This window comes from Patagioenas fasciata, chromosome 15 (genome assembly GCF_037038585.1).
Source record: "Patagioenas fasciata isolate bPatFas1 chromosome 15, bPatFas1.hap1, whole genome shotgun sequence".
NCBI classification, from domain to species: Eukaryota; Metazoa; Chordata; class Aves; order Columbiformes; family Columbidae; genus Patagioenas; species Patagioenas fasciata.
Genome location: NC_092534.1, coordinates 7,501,023 through 7,515,590, shown reverse-complemented (window position 1 = coordinate 7,515,590; position 14,568 = coordinate 7,501,023). Strand labels below are relative to the sequence as shown.

The 14,568-nt window shown below is 39.9% G+C and overlaps 1 protein-coding gene across 7 annotated transcripts in view; it reads left to right on the top strand.

Annotated features, from left to right (window-relative positions):
* Nucleotides 1-14,568, top strand: part of CREBBP (CREB binding protein) — a 93,156-nt gene that overhangs the window by 53,462 nt on the left and 25,126 nt on the right. For 3 of the 7 annotated variants that reach the window (XM_071815002.1, XM_065850275.2, XM_071814999.1), the window contains 10 exons: nt 2,443-2,635; nt 2,752-2,805; nt 4,056-4,180; nt 4,788-4,976; nt 6,412-6,831; nt 7,457-7,636; nt 7,866-8,052; nt 12,625-12,743; nt 12,871-13,110; nt 13,615-13,703. In XM_071815002.1, coding sequence (XP_071671103.1) covers nt 2,443-2,635; nt 2,752-2,805; nt 4,056-4,180; nt 4,788-4,976; nt 6,412-6,831; nt 7,457-7,636; nt 7,866-8,052; nt 12,625-12,743; nt 12,871-13,110; nt 13,615-13,703 — 1,796 coding nt within the window. The remainder of the gene's footprint in view (nt 1-2,442; nt 2,636-2,751; nt 2,806-4,055; nt 4,181-4,787; nt 4,977-6,411; nt 6,832-7,456; nt 7,637-7,865; nt 8,053-12,624; nt 12,744-12,870; nt 13,111-13,614; nt 13,704-14,568) is intronic. The other 4 variants (XM_065850276.2, XM_071815000.1, XM_071815001.1 and 1 more) reach the window with 3 other exon arrangements.

Genomic DNA, 14,568 nt, shown 5'->3' with positions numbered 1-14,568 from the left:
TCACGCCAAGCTAATTCACTTCTGTCAGCAATGTGAAAACTAGACAACATCTTCCCAGCCTTATTTGCATTCTTCCTGAAAGTGCGATTGGCATGCATGAAGACTGGAGAACAGCTTGCAGTTCTCGATGTTTGCGTTACTGACTTTCTCATTTCTGGAAGTCTGTGTAAATAATAGTTTTAAAACTTTCTTAATACCTCTTTACCATTGGAGGTTTTCTCTAGAACTTGGTTCTGTTTATACTGGTTACCTTTTACCCACACTGTTGAAATTATTTATCCTCTACTCAGCAGCACCAAGAGTGATTTGGCTAAGAAACAGCTGTTTCACCTCTCAACATAAGAAGTAGTCCGTTTGTCCTTGTGCGTGGGAAACAGGACAGAATTCCTGTTCTTGTCTGTGGCTTTTGCTCTCTCTGCAAAGTAGGGTCAGTTCAAATCTCTGTTTCTCAGAGAAAGCAAACCCCTGTTGATTGACATACTGAGGATACTATTTCATTATGACACTGTGGTAACTTCACCCTAAAGGAACCACTCCCCGAGAGGTCTCATGAGGTAAAGACAATGTTAGTAGCACCAGTAATAATAGCTAGTGAGATCTTACCTGATCAGAATGTTGAGGTCCTTTCCTGAATAAGGTAAAAAGCATCTAAAGAGAGTAGTTAATGGCATTTCAGGTGATAATCACCCAGTAAGAGCAACACATAGTCTGCCCCTCTCAGACCATCTCCCAGAAGAGCTAAAGATGGAATGATGGGCAGTGACCATATTTGCAGTAGTGCTGCTTTGTCAGCATAGTCAGTGACAATATCATGTTTTCCTTGTGTCTACCAAGAGATTGTTTAGCAAAGAAGATTAGCATGTGATCACCCTGGCACCTGTAGAGAATACATTTAGCAAGAATGAGGATTTCACAGACATTCCTGGGCATCTAAATACCTTCTCAGTAAGGATGAGCATAGTAGACTTCTGGTTATAAAATTAAATGCTTTCTGACTGTTATGCTGGACAAATACCCTGAAGTATCTTCACCCCTTAAAGCAACTGTCAGAGCCTCATTGTCAGAAGTCTCTTACTGGAATTTATCTTATGTATTTGGCTCCAAGCAGCAAACTTGAAAGAACAGAATAGTTTTGAACATATTAATGATGCCCTGTGGAATTGCATCCTTCTTTTCCAGGAGTGTCCGTCCTACTGTGACATTGAAAAACAGATTAGTATGAGGCATTGCTGTAAGCAGTTTGACACTGTCTTAGTAGTATGTGCTCCTTGTGAACACATCCTTTTTCAGTGTCAAAGTAGCACAATATTAAATTTACAAGTAGAAAGTTACAGGTGAAGTGTCTTGAGTGGAAGGGAAGGGGCTGTAGTGCTTCTAATGTAGACAGCAGAAAGCATCTGCACTCATGGATTTTTGAGACATTCAGAGGAGGGGAGTAACATAAACCCGAAGTTTTGTGTTGTGACACTGGACTTCCTTAACAAGGCTGGTGAGGAATGCCTGTATCTTTAATTTTCTGAAATTAACTCAATCCTACTGTAATAAATTGTAATTTTGATGAAAGTTGGGTTAAGACAAAACGATTGTGGCATAAGCATCACTCAGCCATTGCTCCATGTAACACTGGGTTTTAAGAACATAGGTGACCTCCAAAAGAAATGTAGTCTGGAGAGTTTGTGGGTTTTTTTGTCTTTAACAGGAGCATAATCTCATGCGCTTGACAGATGTGTGTCCAGGAGTTGCTGAGAAGCAGAATAGTCTACCTTGCTGTGCACTGTGACTGTCTTATTTGATCTGTTGTCAATGTGGACTGAGTAAAATGGATTTTTCATCTTGTACAGATGTAGTGTTTAGTTGTCTGTGCCTATGGACTATTTTTCTCTGTTTTCTTCCATTCCTTTGGGGTTTGGTCTGGTTTTGTTTATTCCCTGCAATGGCTGTCTGTAGTCAGACTCTTCAGGAAAGGAGCGGTTCCTTTCTTTCTGTAAAAATAGGTCTGTCCTTAACATCTGGCTCCTGAAGTTTATTCAGCATTACAGTGTTGGCAGGGACATCCCTTTCTTTTGTCTGTGGATTAGTGGCAATACTTACTATGAAAATAATGTTTAAAAATCATCAGCACTTGGAAACTAAATCACAGCTTCCCATTTTTTGATGAAGCAACAGAGGACCTGCAGTCTTCTCCTTTGTCTGCTAATCTGCTCAGAGAAGGTATGAAGGATAGCCATAAAGCCAAGTCTCATGTGCTTTCTGGAAGCTTTGTTTTTCCTTTTCTGCACTAAAGCAGTGATAAGACTTTCTCAATTTAACAGAATTCTGAAAATAAATACTTCTTGCTTAAAAAGGCAGGTGTGCACATTAAATAAAAATACAGGTGACTACACGAGTTCTGCTACTGTTTTCTTGCACTTGACACTGAGTACTATTTTTTTTCTCTTTTAGGATGAATACTATCATTTATTAGCAGAGAAAATCTATAAGATACAAAAGGAGCTAGAAGAGAAGCGGAGGTCTCGCCTCCATAAACAAGGGATGCTGGGGAACCAGGCAGCCTTGCAGACCCCGGGGCCCCAGCCCCCCGGGATCCCGCAGGTGGCTGCAGCCATGGGCCAGGCACAGCCCGTCAGACCGCCCAGTAAGTGCTTCTGTAGGAGCTACTAATGCATTTCACCTGCACTTTGGGCTCTTATGTTAATCTTGAGTTTGTATTTTAAATCGTTTTTTGCTGACCATTCTTCTGTGTTGTTGCAGATGGGCCTATGTCCATGCCAACCGTGCCTATAAGTCGTATGCAGGTTTCTCAAGGTATCTATGTTTTCCTCTCTAATTGCAATTCGTGGTTTCAAGATAATTGTTACGGGCAAAGCTGATCTGGTTTTCTTTTGGAGTTGGAGTGGGGGGAGCTACTGAGTCTCCCTTTTCCAGCATCATTCTTTCGTGTCGCTCTGTGGCAGGAACTGTCTCAGTGCAGTCTTATCTTAAAAACTGGCAATATGTGCCCACTGCTTTGCTAGTGATTGGGAATTAATTCGGTCCTTTCAAAAAGAGAGGAGAACGAGCAAGAATACTGTGGATAATCTCACATAAAACACTGTAAAAAAAAAAAAAGGGGGGGGGGGCGAGGGTGAGAATGCTGACGTGTTTTCATCAGTTAATTAGCCAAAAATACACCTGTAGCTGGAAACTTAGCACATTGATCCTAGAATCTGTTTAACTAAGGGTAACCTTTCTTGGTTTCTGATGCACAGTGCTTCTAATAAAGCCTTGGAGCTTGTCTCTAGCACTGATGGCCCCTCATTGCTGATTTAGGCTGCTGTGGGCTCGTGAGTGTGCTTTTTCTGAAAAACACAAACCTGTGACTTTTAGGTGCTTCAGCTTCCTTCAAAAAATTGTCGTGAATGATTTTATTTCTTGGTCAGAGTTAGTAGTAAGTTGGAACTTGTGTTGAAATGTCCTTGAGAACTTCCATTCTTTTAACATTCAGTTCAATAGGAGAAAAAGTTGATAGCAAGTATAGCTCCGTAACTATGTATTTACACCTGTATTCCTGCTAGACAAGTTTTTTGGAGCGGCTAAATGTTTTGTGTAAAAAGCACAACACCTGTTTAAGCATATTGCTAGCTTTTGTCCTGATTGGAGGCTATAGGAATTGCCTTCATAGATAGCATATTTATTTTTATCATATTTACTTCAACCATTTCAGTGAGGCTTGAGTAAGACATTGCTGTTTCAAAGCAAATACCTGATGTCAAGAAGCCATTCCAAGCTATTATTTACAAATAACATCCTGTCTTTGCAGATCATCCACACTCTTGATATTTTGCATTATTTTTTTTTTTAGACATTAAAAGTTATGTTTCAGCCTAACTGGTATTCTAAATGCTTCTTTTACCCTGATTTGCCTCTAAAACAAGTAATTTGAAGCAAGTTAAAAAAAAAAGAAGCATAGGGCAGTCAAACTTTAGTCATAATACATGTTAATTTTATAGTAGAATATGCATATGTAAATTCTGATTACTTGTTCCTAATGAGTTGTTTTGGGGGTGCATTTGCAGGAATGAATCAGTTTAACCCCATGTCCATAGGGAATGTACAGATGCCACAAGCACCCATGGGACCCCGTGCAGCTTCTCCAATGAACCATCCTGTACAGATGAACAACATGGGTGCTGTTCCTGCGGTTCGTACTTCTTGTTACCGTGTTCTTCTCAAAATCGGTAGATTACATTTAGCAGTGTTAATGCTCTTCTGAAAAGGCCACGTCATAGAGTAGTACTGTAAATTGTAGGATAATTTCATGGAAACGTACCAAGCCTGTCAGGCTTACATTGAGGTGCTTGTTTTCAGTATTTACATACGGTGTTCTGTTTTGGTGGGGTTGTTAATGGTGTTTTTTTGAAATCTTTAGAGAGGCAGATGCCAGAGATGCAGTAATCTCCAACAGTCCTCGGAAGAGCAGAGTTCTTCCAGAAACTGTCTTTACAGTATACATACCGTCTTTATTCCTCCATGAAAACGTACTGTTATTCTTTAGAAAAACAAAAGTATTTTCAGTTTTCTAACACTTGTAGTCGAGTTTTGAATATTACTTGTTTAAAAATAACTTCCTCGTGAATACTGTGGAACAAATGCCAAAGTTGTTTGTATATGCCTGCTTCCATTTGGTTTACCAATCTTCTTTTTGTTGTTTTGACCTGTCTTTGTGTTGGTTACGTTGAGGGTGTGTTCCTTTGTTTTCCTACATTATACTAAATGGCAATACCTTTAATTTGGGTGTTAATTTTTAGATGGCAATGTCTCCTTCCCGAATGCCTCAGCCACAGAACATGATGGGAGCTCATGGCAACAACATGATGGGTCAGGCTCCTACCCAGAACCAGTTCCTACCCCAGAACCAGTTCCCAGCATCCAGTGGGGCCATGAATGTGAACAACGTAGGCATGGGCCAAACAACAGCCCAGGCCGGGGTGGCACAGGTAAGATCTGTTTTCTAATACTTGAGTTATTTACTCTTAATTGTTTTGTTCTGATTTATTTATGTATGTTTGCTTACCCATATTTCTATCCAACCTTAATTGCAGTCACCCCTGACTTCTGGGGATCCTCCCTTCTTCATAAGCTCTTCTATAACTGATTTATATATGGGGGCAATGCCCTGTAATTCCTGACTTAAGTTCCAAAAAACTGCATGCTGATGAGGTTTTTTAGGGGGAATATCAGAAGTTAGTTTATGGGACATTTATGGGCATATGCTTTTGTCTTTTTGTGGGCCTAAAGGTAACTTTAAATCAATAATTATAATAAAGTGTTTGGGGAAGATCTTTTAAAGTTTGTTTTAACCTCTACTTCAGAAGAAAGAATTGGGGGTTTTTCTGTTAAAGTAATAGTGAAGTAGCAGCTGTGCTTATGATACCAAGATACATGCTTTTCCACAGGGAGAGGCTTGTTTTTTAACTCAGAGTCCAAGTAATTTAGCTTAGTTGGGACCTCCAAAGTTCTTCAGCCGCTCTTCAAATGAGAGATAGCTTACATCAGGCTACAAGGAGCTCTGTCAGGTCAGGTTTGGAGTGTGTTCAGAACAGAGTATCTGCAGTTTTTTGGGCCCTGGCTCAGTTGTTTGACCATCTTTGTGGTGAACGTTTTTTTCCTAATGCAGGTATTTCACTAAAACTGACTATGCACAGGCAATATAGAAGCATATTTTAAGTGTGAAACCTCACCTGCAAGAAACTGTTAGTTGATTTAGATTTCTAGGAGTAAGAGATACATCTGAGAATAGGGTATTCTTTTTCATCACTAGATATCTGATACAATTGTCGTTAAAGTATGTAGTTTAAAAGTCTGTACACATCCAGAATACTTTTATTGTTGCTACTCTGAAAGGCAGATCCACAGTTTTCCTAAGCAACTGGAGTAGTCTAATTAGAAAAAGGAAGCAAAGCACCCTTAAGTCTGACATCGTACAATGAGGGAGGCATTAAATGTATTAAACTGTTATCGAAAGCAGGGCAGCTCTAGAGTCCTGGCCTAAAATGTGTATTTGCTCGAAACCATTTTGTATGCATAGTCTGACCTTTGCCCAGCTAATGGCATGATTTAGAGATTGTCTGCCTGTGGCTTTCTGTGTTACTCTGAGATCGGGAGGATTCCCTCTCTGTGCCAGTAGAATTAACGTTAAAAAAAAAAAGTGCACGGCACATCTGGGAGCGCGGTCTTTGACTAAGAGGTGATGAAAATATTTGGAGAAATCAGAGCATCATAATTTGCAATAGGAGCACTTCTTTATAGCTGATCTCATGTTTAGACTTACAGTATATTTTAAAAGGAGACTTTAGTGCAGTGATTTTAAGGATAGGTGTGATTCCCAGAGTTTTGGGAGCCACGTGTCTGTAAGAGAATCTGTTTCTCTAGCAGGGGCAGGTTCCCAGTGCTGCTCTTCCCAACTCCATGAACATGCTGGGACCGCAGAGCGGGCAGTTGCCATGTCCACCAGTGACCCAGCCACCTCTACATCAGACTACACCTCCTGTGTCCACTGCTGCTGGGATGCCACCAATTCAGCACCAAACGCCAACTGGAATGACTCCTCCTCAGCCAGCAGCACCCACTCAGCCATCAACACCCGTCTCATCGTCGGGACAAACACCAACTCCGACACCGGGTTCCGTTCCTAACGCGACGCAGACACAAAGCACGCCCACGGGGCAGACTGCGGCACAGGCTCAAGTCACGCCACAGCCTCAGACCCCTGTTCAGCCCCAGTCTGTGCCAACCCCGCAGCCATCTCAGCAGCAGCCAACATCTGTGCAAGCGCAGCCACCCGGCACTCCAGTAAGTACCAGCTGGTTGCATTTTTCTTGTGTAGTGGCATTCCACAAAAGTTCTCCCTATGTATAGCACCGTGCTGTGAACGTATAGAGCCCATAGTTGTCAATAGTGGCTTCTACTTCAGACCAAAGGTTTCATTATAGAGATGTGTAAAAATGTGTGTGTTCAGATGCTTCTCAGTGTTGTTTGAAGGAGGGGGGAGTGTATTGAATGACTTGGAGCTGCTCAAAGTAAAAATGGCAGCAGCCTGCAGAGAGATGAGGTGTAACAGGCCTAATATTTGTGGCCTTGACCAGAATTGTTCTCTTTTGATGGTGAAATTTGCATAAATTTTTTCTTTTAAGCTTTAGTCAGGAAGAATGCACATGTCAAGGAATGTACAGTGTTCTGCTGGGCAGGTGTTTTCTCTGTAAGAGAAGCGTCTTTGGGGCAGAATTCTTCCTTGGCTTCTCTGTAAAGCAGAGTTATGAAATGTGTTATATCAAAACTTAGCTACAGTGAGCTCCTGTATCCATGTTCTGCACTGTTTTAGAATATCATCTCATGTCTCTTTTGTGCTGTTCATTTTTAGTAAAGGAAAGTATTTCTATATATGCAGTGTCTTTCTTTTGTACTGTTTTTACAACAGCTATCCCAGGCAGCAGCTAGTATTGATAACAGGGTCCCCACCCCTGCCTCAGTTGCTAGTGCTGATACGAATTCCCAGCAACTAGGACCAGATGCACCAATGCTAGAAAGCAAATCAGAAGTTAAAACTGAAGAAACTGAGCCAGAGACTAGTGAGACACAAGTGGAAGCTAAGACTGAGGTAAATGAGATTCTATACAGCTTAACTGAAAGCAGTGATAGCTATAAAAGCACTTAATGATGTGTCTGAATTGGTGAGCTAAGGGGCGAGAGGAGGGTAGTTACTGGAAAGTAACTCTCCTGAGGAAAGCCATGGATGGAGAGTGCTTTGACAATCTCAAACTAATATTTTGATGCCCAAAGTTTGGGTCATAGATGTAATAGTACATCTCATTGCATCCTTTCTTAAGGTGGAGGAGGATTTACAAGGATCTTCACAAACAAAAGAAGAAACAGATGGAACAGAACTGAAACAGGAGCCAATGGAAATAGAAGAAAAGAAGCCTGAAATAAAAGTAGATGCTAAAGAGGAAGAGGAGAACAGCACTAATGGAACCACTTCACAATCCACATCGCCATCTCAGCCACGCAAAAAAAGTACGTGTATGGAAACTGAGTTTTTCCTGTGTACTTTATTTTACTAGCACTTTTTTTTTCATGGTCTCAGATCCAGCACATGGAGTTCTAGGAGGTCCGTACTTGGTGTAATTTTTTAAAGTAGCGTTCCTTTAATGTTATATGAATCGCAGGTGAGAAAAGCATGTCATTGTGTTCTTGATCCTAGCAGTATCTCACAGCTTCCAGTTTCTGTCCAGAAGGACCAAGGCAGTAAGGCAGCGATTGCTGGAGAAATTACATACATCAGTCTCTCCATGTACATCTTGACCAGGAGCTTAGTGTAGGTAGTGCTCTCAGTAACTGAGAATATCCATTGCTTTGCTGTTCTGCCAGAGGCTGCACACAACTGTCTTCATCCTGAGTTTTAGTGTTCACTTCTCCAAGAGTCAGGTGCTTGAACTCTGCTGAATCTCTGTTCTTCCAAGGCTGGACTGCTGCAGTTGGCTTTAGCTTTGAAGCCCTGTATGGTTTTCAGTGTAGCGTTCATTTGAAAGCTTTCTTTTCAGAAATAGTTGGGGCAGTACTCTCTTAAATTGATCTACAGTGTTCGCATAGATTTAGATGTGACTGTGTCTGTATTATGTATTTTTCCAGAAGGAAATGTGATGGCATTACAGATCTTGAATAGACTTATATAAATGGTTGCATGCCTTGAGTTAGTAAGAAATAAAGTAAGAAGAAATTACTCCATTTGTAGCGCAGGCTTTGTGGTAAGTTTTTTGACTCAAAAACCTAAGCTATTTAGAGATCTCTGTCTCTTACCATCCTGTTTCTTGAGATTATGTTTTCTCTTGTTAGTATTTAGGTTTTGACCAAAACTAACCTTTCAACATGCTGCAAATGTCAAAAAAGGGAAAGTGATGGTCCATTTCTTTGCTTTTTTCTTCTTTCCTTGCAAAGGAAACCGTGTATAACTACATGAGGAGAGCATTTCAGTTGTGTGCTTTCCAGAATGTGATCAAGAAATCATAAAGTTTTAAAGTTTGTGTAGACTGAATCTTGATCTCTTATATATGCCTTGGGTTTAATTTAATTGATAAACATAATCTTTTTATAATAAAATGCTATGAAACACATTTTCCTGTAGATTGTATGTTCAGTTTGTAGCACTGTGGGCCAACCAAATGAGATGTGCTGTGGAACTGGCAGAGCCTGTTTTGAACAAAGTGTAACAGAGGGAGTGGAAAGCATATTAGTGTTTAGAAACCAGTTATATTCCCTGTGGAAAGAATCATTGTTGCTTGTTAGAAGTGTACTTGGAAGTAAATCGAGGCAAGTGATTGAAAGAGGAAGGTTCTTGCAGAATTAGTCCATGGAAGAGCTGCGCTGTCCTTCTGCTGATTCAGTCTGGGTTACTACCTATTTTCCATACCTCATTTAGTAACACAATTTTATCTTGGAAATACTGTCACTAAGTAACCATATAGTATAATACGTGTGCGGAATTGGCAGGTGAAACCATATACACAATTTCATACGGTGACATTTTCTCACAAAGTAGTTTGTCCAGCTGTAATAGAGCATTTGTATTAAAATGCTAAATAAACCAAGAGGTATTTGAGAGCAAATACTGTGAAGTGTGCTTACGGGTTATGTGATATTTTAAAAATACTTATGAGACTCATCTGGAGTTTTTCAGGGGTTGCAAAAGTAATGGAAACTTTTCTGCCTTCCTTTGTGGCCAGATTCCTGAGGTGCACTCCCAGTAACCTGGGACGTAGCAGATCCGTGCAGCTGCTGCTAAGGGGAAGGCTCGTGCCTGGAAGTGTCGTAGATAACTTAGAAAGTTGTAGCCTGGTACCTTAATGTCTGAAAAGATGCATCTGGAACCTAAAGGAATGTTTTCTGGGTATCCCATGGCTTATATTCTGGAGTTGGAATCTCATCTGTTTGTACCATCGCCCAGGTGTACTGAACACAACTGCTTGGCTGCTCACCTCTATAACCAGACTGCAGCCTGACTTCAGCGATGGGAAATACGGACAGGCTGGAGAATAGCCCAAGATAATCCTGACGGGGTACTGGTCTGCCCAGTTCACTTACACCTGAATTTTTGTAGCTTGGCTTTTTTGGAGAATTGCAGACACCCTCCTTCAGCAAGCTTTTCTTCCTCATCAAGGTTTTGCCTTCATGAATGCAGGCAACCAAACCCTTCAAATTCAGGGTTTCGCTTTGTTGTGCTTTTTTTCTGCAAATCTAATGTAAGCAAGAAAGGAAGGGTTTTGGTTCCTGGCCTCTTCCCTTGCAGTCTTCTCAAAAGAAACCGTACAATACTCAGTTGGGTAGCTCCTCTCTCCTTGCTGTAGATGGCTGCCTTAGTCTGACCTTCAGAATCAGTTTTACTGATTTCTTCCCATCCTTTCAAGACATAATAATTCAGAACCAGCAAGGGCTTGGTTTTGGGGCAGGGAAATCAGGTGTATTGTCCTTATTGTTTTGAAGATGTCTTCATCTTCATTTATGAATTTTTTGTTTAGTAATCATAAGCGTGATTTCCTCTGTTTAAAAGCAATAAAATTTTAGAAGGTGAAAAAGGTAGCAATATATTCTCTGGCAGATACTACATCATCATGATTCAGGCAAAGATCCCATTTTCTTTTTACCACCCACGCATCCAAGACAAAATGGGACAACTAGATGCCAGCTTCTTACAAAGATCTTGTAGCCAGCAGAGGAGAACTGCGAGCATTTAATTTTGGAAAAGGGGGAGAGGGGAGGAGGGAAAACAAACTTTTTTGTAAAATCTGTGTACAGGGAGATCAAATGTTCTGTTATTAGTCTTATTCCTTAGAGGCAGAGCAGCTTTTTTTACTGTTAAAGATGAAGGCAACCTTTCCTTTTGTTTGTAGGTGAAGTCATAAATTGAAATAATAACTGGATTTTTATTTTATTTTTTCAAATTTCAAAATGACAGCAGGTTGTAAACCTTATTGGCAAAAATAATGAGGCTTTAAGGAACATGGCAAAAGTTGTTGTGAATCTCTGTAGTTTGGGTTTCAATTAAGATTTGGTTTATTTTGAAAAGCACTCTAGGTTAGTGGTGTGTTGTTATAGGGGTCGGTACAGGGAAAATTCTGAAAGCAATATCAAGCAGATGGCCAGAATAGATTATTAAAAGGTGCTTTTTGACCTTTAAATTTCATTAAATGAAATAATTCGGATTATCAGGTTATGAACTACCTGAGCCAGAACAAGATGGTTCACAAACAACAGAGAATTCGTCTTGTCATGAATGGAATTTAATATTTCCTTCTGTTTTTCAGAATTCCGTAATATAATTTAGTAGTTGTTTACAAAACTTTGAGAGTATGTGGTAGGATTCCTTTCACAGGAAAGTGCATGCAGATTTGGTATCAATAAATGTGGAAGAGAATTGCCATTGTATCAGGACTGAGGTTGTTGGAACAGCTGAAGTGATTGTCAAGTTGCATCTGTTGTTGGAACAACAAACATGCTGTATTTTTGTGTGTAATATTTTGGTGGATCTAGTTGAGATGAAAGGACTTCCTCTCAGAAATATGACCCACAAGAAAAAGGGGAATTAAAAATATATATATGTATATAAATATTTAACTCAGATTCCCAAAGAGCAATTTACATCTTACCAAAATACCATTTGAGTGACAAAAGCAATGATCAGCCTCAAAGGGGTCACTGTAGCCCTGTTGATTTAAGTGCTTTCAACAGAACTCCTAATTGCTCTCTTTTATTGGTACCACTCTCGTTTCAGCCCGGTAGATAAATATTAGATGCCATCTTACTTTCCTTAGTTGTCTTTTTTTTCTCAATAATAGGCATTCTTCCCTATTTAAAGACTCTGTTCCTAAGGAAATAAGTGTAATTACACTGCTGAGATGTTCGAAGAGCTCTCCAAGTTATCATTATTTTTCAGAAAGCGCATTGCCTTTCTTGTCCTTGTCATCCACTATTGAAAGAAGCATGGCTGTTGCCATGCCACTGTTGCCAAGTGGTTGTAATGATGCATATAAATCTGGAAGTATTAACACTTTAAAAATCAATTAACAGTCCCATCAGACCAGGACTGTTTGTGTGCTATGGCCAGAAAACTCCTGTGCCAACTATCAGGACATCTGGTTCCTCTCTGGCTCTTTGGGCCTGTCCACTACGGTGTGTTTTGCTACAAGAATCTTGGCTTGGAAATAGCAAACAAGGTTAGAAGGGCAGGAGAGGAAAATATGCTTAGTCTCTTCTCTGAAGAGCTAAACTTCGTCCGTGTTGAAGCAATTGAATTCATTTGATTCTAGATACAGTTTGGGTTGTTGTTATTTTTTTAAGCGCTACAATATGTATCATTATGGGCTACAGTTGTTCCTATCTCCTTATTCTGGGAATATCACCTACTGTGATTTAGTCGATGTACAGAATGTGCAATAGCCTCTTGACTGTAAGTTTTGCCTCCGATCAGCTACGCAGATCAGGAAATCCCTCTTAAGAATTTTGTGTTAACATAGTTCTTTATTTTTTTAGGGGAGTCAGGAGGTTAGGAAACATGAAAGAAAATTTTCTAACCTTTCTGTCTTTCATTAACAGTTTTCAAGCCTGAGGAGCTGCGCCAGGCTCTCATGCCAACCCTTGAAGCTTTGTACCGGCAGGACCCAGAGTCTCTACCTTTCAGACAGCCTGTGGATCCCCAGCTTTTAGGGATTCCGGTGAGTGGGCATTACGAAAAATGTTCTTGTATTTTGTCTTTGCTCATATAAACATTTTGTTTATTCTGTTGAACATATTGTGAACAGTGAACACCTTAAAAATGAAGGTTTTTGTGTGTGTTTGAAGGATTACTTCGACATTGTGAAGAATCCTATGGATCTTTCAACCATTAAGCGTAAATTGGATACTGGGCAGTACCAAGAACCCTGGCAGTATGTGGACGATGTTTGGCTGATGTTTAACAATGCCTGGCTTTACAATCGCAAGACTTCCAGGGTCTATAAGTTTTGCACTAAACTCGCGGAGGTGTTTGAACAAGAAATCGATCCTGTTATGCAATCACTTGGCTACTGTTGTGGGCGCAAGGTATGTATTCCAGGGATGGAGCTGCATTCTTCCAAAGAGCTTAGCTTGCTTAATTGGGTAAAGCATTAGCTTTGTATACTTTTTTTTTTTTTTAAATGAAATACTGAATGAAAGAATTGCTAAAAGTTTTACTGTATTGTAAGCACGCTAAGAGCTGAAAAAGGTAGATAGCATCCTTCTTGCTGCTATTCCATTATTATTGTTGTATTTTTCTCCTTCAGAGAACACCTTTTTTTGGTCAGAAGCAATAGTAAAATGTTTTGCTTGTTTTCCATGTGCAGTGCAAAAAAAAGTAGGCAGTTAGAAGGTCAGCTATTTAGTTTATATAGTTAATAATTTTAATTAAAATAAGAGAACTGTGCTAATAGATTTACAAGAGCTTGGAAAAGTGTGATAAACCTAACAATATACTGTGATATCAATTAAGTGTCAGGATTGCCTAATAGATGCTTGATTAACCTAAGGTTACATTTTGAAGCTTCTTTTCTCACCGTTGTTTTGCAGTATGAGTTTTCTCCACAGACCTTGTGCTGCTACGGCAAGCAGTTGTGCACAATTCCTCGTGATGCTGCCTACTACAGTTACCAGAATAGGTAAGTGCCTGACTTTGCTTTTTTTTCCTCATTCAGGAAGTGAGGTCCTTTGAGTTCTCTGCACATATGGAGAAGGAGGATTATTAACTTATTCTTTCCTTTGTCAGCTAAGTCAGGAAAATGTTATTTTCATATCTTTGCATGCTGTCATTTTGCTGGTGAGCATTCAGTTTCCTGTACTGCAGCTCGATACACACAATACTGAAGCACTTGCTATGAGCACGTCTGCACCGCACACCACTTAAATGGAAGTGAAATTGTCCATGTTTTCCGTAAAATGAGTAGCTGGGCTTGCTGCAGGGAGAAGGACACAACTGCAGAAAGGCCCTGGGAAATCATGTTGCCTTGTTCTGGGAGAACTGTAAAAATATGCTGGTTTGTTTGCAAATTAGTGTCAGAATTTGCAAAACAAAGGGAACAGTGATCGATTGAAATACTTTGTCTTTCTAGTTAGGACTTAATTCTGTTTAAATTAGCTTTGAATTAGCATTGAAAACCACCCAGACTCCGTGAGAAGCTATGAAAACAATAGTTTCTATTATTTTTTTTTAATTAATATTACAATTCAGTGTTAGTATTATTATTAAACAGATGTTATAATATTAATTTTCCATTTAATGTTTAAATCAACAGTGTTATACTAACAAAGTAAACTTAGAACTTGGCTTTGGGTTTGGTTTCTTAGATTCGTTGCTCACTCCCCCTCCAACCCCCCAACCCCAGACCCCTCCTCCCCCCCCCAAAAAAAAAAAAGACACAGACTTCTAAACTTCCTTTTCCTTGTTTCAAACAGTTATGAATTGCTTTCCAGAGGCTTGGCACTCTGTAAGTCTTGCCAACTTTGAAGTGCACAAGGGCTGTTGGC